This window comes from Anomaloglossus baeobatrachus, chromosome 6 (assembly GCF_048569485.1).
Source record: "Anomaloglossus baeobatrachus isolate aAnoBae1 chromosome 6, aAnoBae1.hap1, whole genome shotgun sequence".
NCBI lineage: Eukaryota > Metazoa > Chordata > Amphibia > Anura > Aromobatidae > Anomaloglossus > Anomaloglossus baeobatrachus.
This window is the reverse complement of record NC_134358.1, coordinates 211,485,613-211,498,993: the sequence shown is the minus strand read 5'-3', so window position 1 is coordinate 211,498,993 and position 13,381 is coordinate 211,485,613. Positions and strand designations below refer to the sequence as shown.

General features: G+C 42.5%; 1 protein-coding gene across 7 annotated transcripts in view; it reads right to left on the bottom strand.

The window, feature by feature from the left end:
- The window catches only part of NFATC1 (nuclear factor of activated T cells 1), a 290,798-nt gene that overhangs the window by 203,384 nt on the left and 74,033 nt on the right, over nucleotides 1–13,381 (bottom strand). For all 7 annotated transcript variants that reach the window (XM_075314651.1, XM_075314653.1, XM_075314657.1 and 4 more), the window contains exons 5-6: nucleotides 8,746–8,918; nucleotides 6,781–6,921 (exon numbers count right to left, since the gene is read on the bottom strand). In XM_075314651.1, the coding sequence (XP_075170766.1) occupies nucleotides 6,781–6,921; nucleotides 8,746–8,918 (314 nt within the window). The remainder of the gene's footprint in view (nucleotides 1–6,780; nucleotides 6,922–8,745; nucleotides 8,919–13,381) is intronic.

Sequence of the window (13,381 nt, the reverse complement as noted above, 5' to 3'; positions counted from 1 at the left end):
TTGAAACATTGTTACCCTTTTGCTTGTCACTGTATTTAGGATGGGAATGTTGTAAAAGCTCCTGCAGGTGTAAGTACCACAATATTTTTGTCTATATAGTATATACTGTACTAGAACTGTTATATGATATTACAGTATATTATATCATTTGTTTCTGTCTACACCCACAGAAGATCTATGGTTAGCTATACAAGATATTTTGAACAATCTCAAGACCATGTTTCTATAAAAAAAATGCAAGTGTACCTAAAAGAAATGATGCTGTTTTGAAGGCAAAGGGTGGTCAGACCAAATAGTGATTTGATTTATATTTCTATTTTGTTCATTCACTTTCCATTTTGTTAAATGATAGAAATAAACTTAGAAAACGAGCCCAAAACTTTTCCACAGTAGTATATGTTACATTAGGTAATGTAGGTAGAATTCTAAAGTTAAGGCGAAATATGGGTTTTGATTGCATTATCATAATGCCCATTAACCAAAGGGCTCATGGCTCTCACCCACTGATCGTTCAGTGAACAGTTACCTTATCTTTGCTCACCTTAAAATAATAGTTATTGTCACATTTTTAGGTTTAGCAATCTGTGCTAATTGGTTTTATGATCAAAACATCCAATAGGGGTAGAGTTCAATTATTTTAGACAAAGCACAGAGTAAAATAATAATATTTTGACTATTCGCATCTGCCATGAGGGGATCATTTAGGAACATTCTTTTTTCTTTACTTAAAGGGATAATCCCATCTCCAAGATCCTATCCTAATATGTACTAAGTGCAATAATAATAATAATATTAGCAAATAACTCCAATTAGAAATGTAGTATAGTTCTCCTGATATAGCCATGTCTCACCTCATGTGCAGGGCATTGCAGGACCTTAAGTAAACATGGATACCTAAGGTTCTCCAATGCCCTAAACATGAGGTAAGTGACATAGTTAATCAGGAGAAGTATACAACATTTGTAATTGGAGGCAATTGCTAATAATAATATTATTATTACACCTACTAGATATTCAGATAGGACCTTAGAGATGAGAATATCCCTTTAAATACATGCATTAGCTGCTAAAAATAATTTTTGCAATTGGGTTTTAGTAAAAATATTCTATAGTTTGGCTTTTACAGGATCTTTGTTTCCCCAGCACATTCAACTGCTCAGAAAAGACAGATAAAAGTTAGAAACTGCCCGTCAGACCGTCATAGCAGGCAGACTGAGGGATTCTCAGTTAGTTCATTCTGCAGCCAGCAATAGACAGTGAAACCCAATGGCAAAAATGATTTTTACCCTCCATAACATGCATACAAGAAAAAAAAAGTGTCCCTAGTAGTGGGCAACCCTTTTAAATGTATGAAATGTGAGCAGTAAACTCATCTATTTTAGTTGGCATTGCAGGAAGGCAGAATATTATCATATATCATTTTCTTCAGAATATACTAAGGGCAAGTATATTAGCTAAAACAAAAATGAATTCCAACTACTATTAAGTAACTAATTTACCAAATAATCAGCAGAGCATTAAAGGCTTATGTATAATTAAAAACATTGATATTAAAATGAGGACTTCACTGTAGGGTTCAGATAAGGCCGCTTTACACGCTGCGATATCATGACCGATATCGCTAGCGTGCGTACCCGCTCCCATCGGTTGTGCGACATGGGCAAATCGCTGCCCGTGGCGCACGACATTGCGCACCCCCGTCACACTACTTACCTGCCTAGCAACGTCGCTGTGACCGGCGAACCACCTTCTTTCTAAGGGGGCAGTTCGTTAGCGTCACAGTGACGTCACAGCGGCGTCACTAAGCGGCCGCTAAATAGAAGCGGAGGGGCGGAGATGAGCTGGACGTAACATCCCGCCCATCTCCTTGCTTCCTCATTGCGGGTGGCCGCAGGTAAGATGAGGTTCCTTGTTCCTGCGGTGTCACACATAGCGATGTGTGCTGCCGCAGGAACAACGAACAACATCATACCTGCAACAGCAGTGATAATCGAGAATAGGGGGGCATGTCACCGATGAGTGATTTTGAACGTTTTTGCGACAATTCAAAATCGCTCATAGGTGTCACACGCAACGACATCGCTAAAGCGGCCGGATGTGCGTCACAAATTCCGTGACCCCAATGAGATAATTTGAGCGATGTTGCAGCGTGTAAAGCGGGCTTTAGTGTCAGCAATAGTGGTGCAATGTTGCAAACTTTTAAAGAAAACCTGTCAGCACAATTTTGTGGTATAAAGTAAAGACATGGCTATAATGGAGCTGTAATACTAATTACATTAATACCATTTTTTTCCGAAAAATAAGCCCTCCTCTAAAAATAAGTCCTAGCTTGATTTTTAGCGATTTTTGGAGTATGCTTTAAATATAAGCCCTACCCCAAAAATAAGCCCTAGTTCAGGGGTGGGGAACCTCCGGCCCGCGGGCCGTATACGGCCCGTCACGACTTTTTGTGCGGCCCCCAGGCACATTCCCAGGGACCGCTGTGCTCTGGCAGCAGCCGCGCTTTTTCCCGGCTGCCGGCCCTTTAAATCTCACTGCCTGATGCCTTGAGGGTAGATGCTAGAATGTACGGGCTCTATCCAGAGCCTGACTTCCAGGACCTGACTGCAGCCCATACATTCTAGGCTTAACCCCGGCCTGTGCTAGTGTGCTCTCTGCTCTGGTGGGCGGGGTAAGCAGCACGCTGCGATATGTCACAGAAGAGCTGCAGCAGATTTACCAGCCGCCCGGACCTGCTGTCTGCGTGACTCCTCCTCCCCCTCACTGTGAGTACGCAACCCATCGCTACCTCCCCCCCCCGCTAAGTGCTGTGTACTCCCTCGTGCTGTGTGTACCCCTCAATGCTGTGTACCCCCCAGTGCTGTGTACCCCCTCGTGCTGTGTACCCCCAATGCTGTGTGTATCCCCTAATACTGTGTGTACCCCCCAGTGCTGTGTACCCCCCAGTGCTGTGTGTACCCCCTAATGCAGTGTGTACCCCCTAATGCAGTGTGTACCCCCTACTGCAGTGTGTACCCCCTACTGCAGTGTGTACCCCCTAATGTTGAGTACACCCCTAGTACAGTGTGTACCCCTTAGTACTGTGTGTGCTCCCCTAGTAATGTCTGTACCCCTTGGGTGATGTCTATGCCCCCCCAGTGCTGTCCGCACCACCTAATGCTGTCCATGCTGCCACCAGTGCTGTCCATGCCATGGTCAGTGCTGTCTGTGCCCCCTTATGCTGTCCGTGCTCCCCAGTGCTGTGTGCCACCCCTCAGTACTATGTACCCCCCAGTGCTCTGAACTTGCTACTGCTGTCTGTACCCTCCCACTGCTTTCTATGCCCCCCAGTCTGTGCCCTCCTGTTGATGTCTATGCTCCCCCAGACTTCTCTGTGTCTCCCTAGTGATGCCACCTAGTGCTGTCTGTGCTGCCACCTAGTGCTGTCTGTGCTGCCATCTAGTGCTGTCTGTGCTGCCACCTAGTGCAGTCCGTGCTGCCACCTAGTGCAGTCCGTGCTGCCACCTAGTGCAGTCCGTGCTGCCACCTAGTGTAGTCCGTGCAGCCACCTAGTGCAGTCCGTGCAGCCACCTAGTGCTGTCTGTGCCACAGCCAAGGCTGTCCATGCCCCCCTACTGATGTATATGCCCTAGCCCCCTCCTGTGATGCATATGCCCCAGCCCCTCCTGTGATGTGTACTCCCAGTGTCTCCTGTAATTTATGCACCCCAGCCCCTCCTGTGATCTATATGCCCCAGCCCCTCCTGTGATCTATATGCCCCCAGCATCTCCAGACCGAGACAAACCTGGAAAAGCAGCTGTGAGAAACAAGATGATCAATATCACCGAACACACAGTCACACCAAACAGAAGCAGCTCCTGCCTCCACAGTAAGGGTGAGTTAATTAATCGTTTGACCAAATTTTTCAAGTTGATAATGTTGTGCGGCCCCCAAAGGTTAGTAGGAAATTCCAAATGGCTCCCGGCAGTAAAAAGGTTCCCCACCCCTGCCCTAGTTAGTCAGTGCCTCCAGCGCTAGGTTATATCACATGGCGCTAGGTTATGTCACTAACATCATAGAAACATAACCCAATGCTGGAGCCAATGGAATAGGCTCCCAAATCATCCTGCCGCTTCCCCCCACCGTGGCAGGGTAAAATCTGCTCACCCACTCTGGAGTACTGCCTCCTGAGTGTTGTCACCTGGTCCCCACCTCCTGGCAACTACTGAGCTATGATGTTTTCTTGGTTGCTGTTCCAGAGTCCCACCTCCCGAATACTGCCTCCTGGCCGCTACTGCGCTATGGTGTGGGCTTTGCTGCCGCTTCATGGTCCCACCTCCTGCCTGGCAAGTGCTGCTTCTTGGATACCATCTCCCGGCCGGCCCTACTCGCTCCCACAGAAGCACCCACATGTAACGTCACAACCATCATTCCTGAGTCCCACTCAAGACTCACGCCTTCTGCCCCCTCCCAGTCGCATAGAGAAGAGTGCCACTGCTACATAAAGTGTTTTCAGAGTGCCAGTAAGTGTTACCATAATAGACACTGACACTGCACCAGCAATTGTGAATGTAAGTTAGGTTTTCAATTACTAACCCTAAATAAGTATAAGTGTATGGCCAAGTGTTGGCCATACACTTTCAAGCTGAAGCTGGCCATTCACCTTCAAGGTAAATTGAAGCATAAATGTGTGATTGTTGTTCATGGAAAAAAATAAGCCCTCCCCCAAAAATAAGCCCTAGCTCTATTTTTCCCGAAATGAAAATAATATAAGACTCTGTCTTATTTTTGGAAAAACACAGTACCTCTGATGAAGAAATCCACTTTTTGGTTCTTCTTTAATCACCATTTTATATTTTCTGTTAATTAGATTTCAGTGCACAGTGCCTGGGATTTCTCCTCCCTGTCTGTCATTCCCCACGACCTCTGACTGCCTCTGGTCTGTGAATGACAGGTCACTGCTGAAATTTCCAAAAGAGGAGGCAGCTCATTCACAGACCGGAAGCAGATAGAGGGGATGAGGAATCATAGACAGAGAGGGGAAGACCCATGCACTGTGCATGCATGGAAATCTAATTAGCACAAAACATCAAATGATGATTAAAGAAGAATTACAATGCGGATTTCTTCTCCAAAGGTATCGATTTGATCAGCATTACAGCGCCATTACAGCCATGTCCTTACTTTACAGCACAAAGTCGTGCTGACAGGTTCTCTTTAAACATGTATGTGACTAGCAATGACTTTAAAGGAAGTGTGCCAGGCCATACTGACCACCTAATCTAAGCACATAGCCTTAAGGGTGCTTTACACGCTGCGACATCGCTAACGATATATCGTCGGGGTCACGTCGTTAGTGACGCACATCCAACGCCATTAGCGACATCGCAGCGTGTGACACCAATGAGTGACGATCAACGAGCGCAAAAACGTGAAAAATCATTGCTCGTTGACACGTCGTTCCTTTCCTTAATATCATTGCTGCTGCAGGTACGATGTTGTTCGTCGTTCCTGCGGCAGCACACATCGCTATGTGTGACACCGCAGGAACAACGAACATCTCCTTACCTGCGTCCACTGGCAATGAGGAAGGAAGGAGGTGGGTGGCATGTTCCGGCCGCTCATCTCAGCTCCTCCTCTGCTATTGGACGGCTGCCGTGTGACGTCGCTGTGACGCCGCACAAACCGCCCCCTTAGAAAGGAGGCGGATTACCGGCCAGAGCGACGTCGCAGTGAAGGTAAGTATGTGTGAAAGGTGTTAGCGATGTTGTGCGCCACGGGCAGCGATTTGCCCGTGTCGCGCAACCGACGGGGGCGGGTACGCTCGCTAGCGATATCGGTACCGATATCGCAGCGTGTAAAGTACCCTTTACAAAGGATATAAGTAACAAATATTTAGTGTTCTAATCAGCACCTATGTTCTGTAGAGACTGGAGTTTAGACCTACTTGTTAATTAAGGTGCTCCATGTACTCTTAGCATGGCCAAGAGGATCAGTGCAGTATTCTGTACACTCGTTTTACATGTCCTGCCTCCCTCACTGCATACTGACAGCCCGTCCTTGCTTGAGATTTCTCTGCAGACAGCGCTTGCTACAGGGAAACCAAGGCTGTCTATCACCAGGGAGAGAGGTAGGATGATGTAGGCAGTGATTACAATAATAAAGGTGCAATTTTTATAGGGACTATATTCCTTACATGGCTGTGTGCTTAGTTTATATAGTCAGTTTGGGTTGACAGAAGAATGCTATAACTGAAATCACACAACCACGCTGTAACTTAATCCTTAGAGGGAGTCTGTCAGCATTTTTGACTTCTCAAAACTATGACTGTACTAAATAGGTGAGATGTTAACCAATTCAAACAAACCTGGGAGGATGGTCATACTAGCTGCAAGGCCTGAAAAAAATGTATCTATCTTAAAACACTAAGCAAGTGTCCCCTGGTTGTTCCCTAATAATTAAGCGTCCTGTGCTCTCTGACCTGAACAGTTCCCATCCCCACCTATAAGTTCAAGTGATTGGCTTATGTCGCTAGTAGGAAAATGGCCATTAACTGACTCCCTGTATTTTAGAGGCCAAGTTTTAGTTGTTGGTAGCAGAAGCTACTACATTCTCATTCCAGTTATTCTTGCTAGATATTATTCCCCTTATTACAATATATAACAGGACAAGAAATGAATGCATAACTGTGCTCTGTCTTTTCTGTATGCACAGGTGGGAAAATTACAAGAATGCGCATATACAATAATATACAGATGTGAACAATATTTGTTCAGTCTGCAGAACATAGAATTGACAAACCTGGTGCTTTCTCAACAAATATGACTTTGGAATCTTGATGGAAGTTGTGCCCAGTCACAATCATTTTCTTCCCACCAGTCACTGGGAAGCTGTCAATAGTTTGCTTTTCTACCAAAGGCAATTCTTGAGCAGAACGCTGGGCTACAAAGAAAATGAAATATAATACAGTCATCAGTCAGCAGGTTTTCAAATGTCCTGAGTAAATATAGTGATATTCCCAATATAGATTGCACACAAGTGCTCAGGCAGCGGTGACACAATGCAATAGATATGCTATCAGATCAGGCTGTCTCAAATGTTACTATGTTTCTGGATTTTGTCTGCAAGCTATCCTGTCTTCTAGGTGTATTCACGAACCACACTTTACTAGCACTAGCTCATGGCTATCATTAGGGTGCGTGCCCACGATCAGTGTTTGCAGCGCTTTGGATGTAGTGTATTTTTGCTGCGTCCAAAACACTGCGTTATACAATACAAGCACAGTGGATGGGATTTCTTGAAATCTCGCGCCCACTATGCTTTTTTATTCTGCAGCAAACACTGACCTACGGTGCATATTTCCCGACCACAGCATGTCAATTCGCATACGTCCTCCGTAGGGAGAACGCAAGCGAGAACCAAACCCTGATCGTCGGTATAAGCAGCTGTGGTCTCCTGCGTTGTCCTGCGGAGGAGACTCACGGCCCCGCAGGTCAGGACCCGCTGTGTCCAGGACACAGTGAGTCCTGATCGTGGGCACATAACTTTACCCAAGCAGGTTGGAGCTGTGTATTCAGAAAGAAAAAGAAGATTATTTGTATAGTATTCTGTCACCCCTCAAAAACAGTTCAAAATGGGAGTTTTTTCAATCTAGATAGTAATTGGTGTTTTACTGCATGTTTTACTTCTGAGCACATTGAGTTATTTTATAAAAGTCCACTTTCTTCTCTTTTGTACTTTTTTTTTAAAAAAATTCATATTATAATTTGTATAAAGAAGAAACTCTTGCAATTTTCACACTGGCCACTGGGGCTTTTTTAGACTTCTATTTCCTGTTTTTAAATGAAGACTTTTTCATCATTGTCATTACCATCCCAGGCAGGATTGCAATGACAGGTAATACCTCTATATACAGCCGACAACACAAAATCCACCTTTCAGAATAGGTGATGTCATAGCTGACCCTGCTCCCCCAACCTTCACAATGACCTTGGCACCTGCTCACTAGATGTTTCAGAATTAGTCTCAACATGTTGATTTCCTGAAAGAATAAGAAGTAACCAGTGTCTAGGGAAAAAATTGCAAGATTTCTAACTTTTTAAATACAGATCATGGTATGTATGAAAAAGAATCTAATAAAAATCATTATAAAAAAATGTGTAAATAATACATTTAATATAAAATCTGATTAAAAAAGTAGGCAATTTTCTGAGGACACATTCCTGTCAAAGTAATGTCCATTTACATTCAGGTGAGTGCATCGGCAGATATATATCAAACACCCAACCTGGTGGAGCTATCCTTCCTAGTTGACCATTCATTTTATATTAATGGCCTATTATTAGGATAGGTCAACAAAATCAGATTGATAGGTTAGGATGCCGGATGATTCACCCATATCAGCTACTTTCAAAGCCACCGCTGGCCGGATGTGTTCAGTTGCAGAGCTGCATTGCACATCTCTGTCAACTGTATAATATCCGCAGGGGGGTATTGCTAATCTATTCTTATCATTCGAATAGGGGCAAACATGATTTAACTGAGCACGGTTGATGGAGCTGTGCACCTTTGAAACTGATCACATCCAGGCAGCATTGAGAACAGGTGATGGTCCCAAATGTCGCATCCCTACCCATCTGATATAGATGACTTAGTGTATAAATAGTCCATCATTATAAAAATATTGTACAACTCTTTTAACATTAAGCGCTGTTTTCTTTATTTGCTTTACTTGAAGAATTCCGATGTAAAAATGAATAGACTTACAACATTCGATTGGATTGGATGCCGCTTGCAGAGTCAGAGTCCTCCCATTGGCTTGTGGAATGTGTACACGGAATACCAGTCGCACTCTAGTATTCTTTCTTCCAATGTCAGTTTCCCCTTTCCGAAGCTCAATGTCAGAATTGCGCAGCTTTAATATACCTGCACAATCAATACTGTTAAAAGAGAAAAATATTCAAAAATTAGATTCTCACTACCACAAGTAGTGCACAATGGCAACCAATTGTATTTTAGACAGTTCTAGAACGTGCATGTCTGGTGAATCATATTGGGAATTACGTTCTGTCAACAACTGGTGCCACATTCCTTTCAAGGCAGACTTATAGCCCTGTCCCAGCCACACAGCGGGAATGGGAGCAGAGGATACCACATATAAGGCCGGATATATTAATGTTACATAAAACCTCAGATTTTAAATCATTTGAGGATTTCGGTAAAACAAGATTGAGTTTTATTTGCCATGGGGGAATTCGATATTATCAATGGTGAAAGGCACCTGTCAAAAACCTTTCACAAAATAAGTGTATCATTAACAGGAAAAGGCTGGATAATTTATTTTTACAAGGTCAGCATCAATATATTCACAACCAGCACTGCGCATTTCCATGCTTACATGGTAGGTATTCTCTAGGTGACGGCATAGCACAGCTTTCCTAAATATCTACCAGAATTGTTGGCTTTATGGATTCGCAAATGGACTAAAGTACTGAAATGTTCAAAGACTGGAGTAAATCTTAAACTCAGGGAAAGCATCATCCACGATCTCAAGTGGTTTATTCAACCAGTGTAAGAATGTCGGGTAAAAACGAACTATTCTTAATCTAAAAAATCGTATTAACTTTTTAGGTTTTATTTCAAGGTTATAAATGGTAGTCTTAAAAAGAAATGAAAACAAAGCCAAAATCATTATACAGTTTCTAAACAAACCTAGAAGAATTGATATTGCTACCAACTATGAAAAAATAACTCAAATGCTAGCTGAATGAACCTAAGATAATGGCAAACAGATGACGTAATTTGTCATCCAAGAGAATTAGGTTGAATTTCTAAATGACACTCTGATCTGAGTGTCATCAGATGTGAGCATAATATGATCGGATGAGGAGAAGATGGAGAAAATATGTCTCCATCTTGTCAATTGTGTCAGTAGGCAGAAATCAGACTTCCACGCACTCATTGACTTGCATGGCTGAGTGTGATCAGAATATTTGATCAAACTCGGGCATGCAGCAATTTATTCCTTGGACAAACTCGATCCGAGGAACATTTTGGATATGTGCATAGCCCTAAAAACTAACATTTGTCCGAGTGCGATCAAATGTCTTGTCGGATTGCATTTGGACTGAAAATACACCTAAAAGGCTTATTCATGAACCTTCCATGGCTCCTACGTGCCTCAGATCACTAGTACACTACAGAAAATATGTTCTCACAAAGAACTGTAACACTAGTTGCTATCAATATTAACATTTCCTCAATAGTCTTTTGTGATGTTATGGCACTTTTTCCCTTTGATTGTGGAAATGTATTGTCAAAAAAGCCATTTAGTTTTTATATCGCAATATATTCCCTGTCAACGTCTTCCTCCAGATTTTGATATCACCATACGTTCACTGTACCTTCAGCTATTACTAGGAGTTACATTCATTTAGACAATATCAGTTTATAACAATATGCAATGACTGAGGCTGACAATGGCAAAATTTTGCTTAAGGAAGAATCGCCCACCTATAATGTGATCTACAGTGCAAATTGCATGAAATGAGTATGTGTCATTAATTAGAGAAGTTGTTGGCATGCCTTCAACCTCGGGTGATAGAAATGATTCACTTACATGGTTTAACTGTTAAATAGCCCATGTTATAAAAATTTAAAGCAAAGGGGATTATTCATCATAGCCTTTTCGCGTGTTTCCTGGAGTAAGAATGGTTTAAATAATGACTTTTTTTAAAAATTGTGCCATATTCACTATTTAATTTGCACTTTTTTAAGTTACATTTACTTGGTTGCATCTGTTTGGGGTTTTTTCAGCAGTATGAACAAGGTTTTGATCATCCAGATGTTTTAGCCTAAAGGCCCCACATATCATTAGACTAAACTTGGCAGGATCCCTCAATATTGACGGGAACATCAGAATTTCTAGTTTATGGAGCCTCCTGACATCTTCTGTTGGGGAACAGAAGGATCAGGCCTGTTGAATCTGAGTGGCCATTCCTTTTCTACTCCTTAAAGATAAGCCACTGGGAGAGGATTCTGGCAGCGTCTCCCAGAGGATACAGAAGAGTTTGGCCAACCTGTATATGTGGGAATTAGGGAAAAGAGCAGTCAGCCGACAGCTATCTACTGTATATGGTGTCCTTAATTCATATTTTTCGAAAAGTCATAAGTGTCACAAAATTTTGTTGGGCAATTGTACTCTATTACCCAAGTGAAACTTTAAATCTGTCTGTTTTTTTGTGCAGTTGAAGACTACTGTGCAACATTTTAAAGTTTATTGAAAGGATCATTCAACTTTTTGCTATAACAGGCGGCAAAAATAGCCAAAATATAACAATCATTGTACACAAATTTTACTGGGTCTGAAACAAATCCACCAGTGTGAAAACAACAACAACACCTAAACTGCTTACATTTCAATAGAGAGAAAGACAAAAACACAGTTCAGGAAAAAAATGTGGGAATTATCCACAGCACACTAGGTTATAAGAGCAACAAAGTTAAAAAGAATAATCCAGGAATCCACTTGGTACAGGAAACCAACAACAATACACTGTGTGCAGATTTATTAAGCAAGTTGTATTTTAGAGGATTTTTTTTATTATTGATCAACAACTATGTTCTCAATCAACCCAAAAGACTCATAAATATCAAAGCTTAATATTTTTGGAAGTTGGAGTGGGTTTTTTTTAGATTTGGCTATCTTAGGAGGATATCTGTTTGTGCAGGTAACTATTACTGTGCAGAATTATTAGGCAACTTAATAAAAAACAAATATATTCTCATCTCACTTGTTTATTTTCACCAGGTAAACCAATATAACTGCACAAAATTTAGAAATAAACATTTCTGGCATGCAAAAACAAACCCCCAAAAAATTAGTGACCAATATAGCAACCTTTCTTTATGATGACGCTCAACAGCCTACCATCCATAGATTCTGTCAGTTACTTGATCTGTTTACGATCAACATTGCGTGCAGCAGTCACCACAGCCTCCCAGACACTGTTCCGAGAGCAGTACTGTTTTCCCTCCCTGTAGATCTTACATTTTATAAGGGACCACAGGTTCTCTATGGGGTTCAGATCAGGTGAACAAGGGGGCCATGTCATTATTTGTTCATCTTTTAGACCTTTACTGGCCAGTCACGCTGTGGAGTAGTTGGATGCATATGATGGAGCATTGTCCTGCATGAAAATCATGTTTGTATTGAACGATACCGACTTCTTCCTGCTTAAAGAAGTTGTCTTCCAGAAACTGGCAGTAGGTCTGGGAGTTGAGCTTCACTCCATCCTCAACCCGAAAAGGTCCCACAAGTTCATCTTTGATGATACCAGCCCATACCAGTACCCCACCTCCACCTTGCTGGCGTCTGAGTCAGAGTGGAGCTCTCAGCCTTTTACTGATCCAGCCTCTGACCCATCCATCTGGCCCATCAAGAGTCACTCTCATTTCATCAGTCCATAAAACCTTTCAAAAATCAGTCTTAAGATATTTCTTGGCCCAGTCTTGATGTTTTATCTTATGTTTCTTGTTAAAAGGTGGTCGTTTTTCAGCCTTCCTTACCTTGGCCATGTCCCTGAGTATGGCACACCTTGTGCTTTTTAATACTCCAGTAACGTTGCAGCTCTGAAATATGGCTAAACTGGTGGCAAATGGCATCGTGGCAGCTTCACGCTTGATTTTCCTCAATTCATGGGCAGTTATTTTGCGCCTTTTTTGCCCAACAAGCTTCTTGCGACCCTGTTGGCTATTTGCCATGAAACGCTTGATTGTTCGGTGATCACGCTTCAAACGTTTGGCAATTTCAAGACTGCTGCATCCCTCTGCAAGACATCTCACAATTTTAGACTTTCCAGAGCCCGTCAAATCTCTCTTCTGACCCATTTTGCCAAAGGAAAGAAAGTTGCCTAATAATGAAGCACACCTTATATAGGGTGTTGATGTTACTACACCACACCCCTCCTCATTACAGAGATGCACATCACCTGATTTACTTAATTGGTAGTTGGCTCTCAAGTCTATACAGCTTGGAGTAGGACAACATGTATAAAAATTATCATGTGATCAAAATAATCATTTGCCTAATAATTCTGCACACAGTGTAGTTATGACAGCGCCGACCAGGGAGATATAAAAATATAAAAAACCTTTAATTACTCCATTACATGTATAATAAAATAGCATCAATGTTTCTATCTTTATGGTCTTTGGATTAAAACCTTGCGGCTTGCGGAGAGAAGAAGAGGGGGAGAGGAAGAGGCGGAGAGAGGAAGAGGGGGAGAGAGAGGGAGAGTAGGAGAGAAGGATGGAGGAGAGAGTAGGAGAGGGAGAGTGGGAGAGAGGGAGAATGGGAAAGAGGGAGAGTGGGAGAATGCAAGAGAGAGAGAGAAAGAGAGAG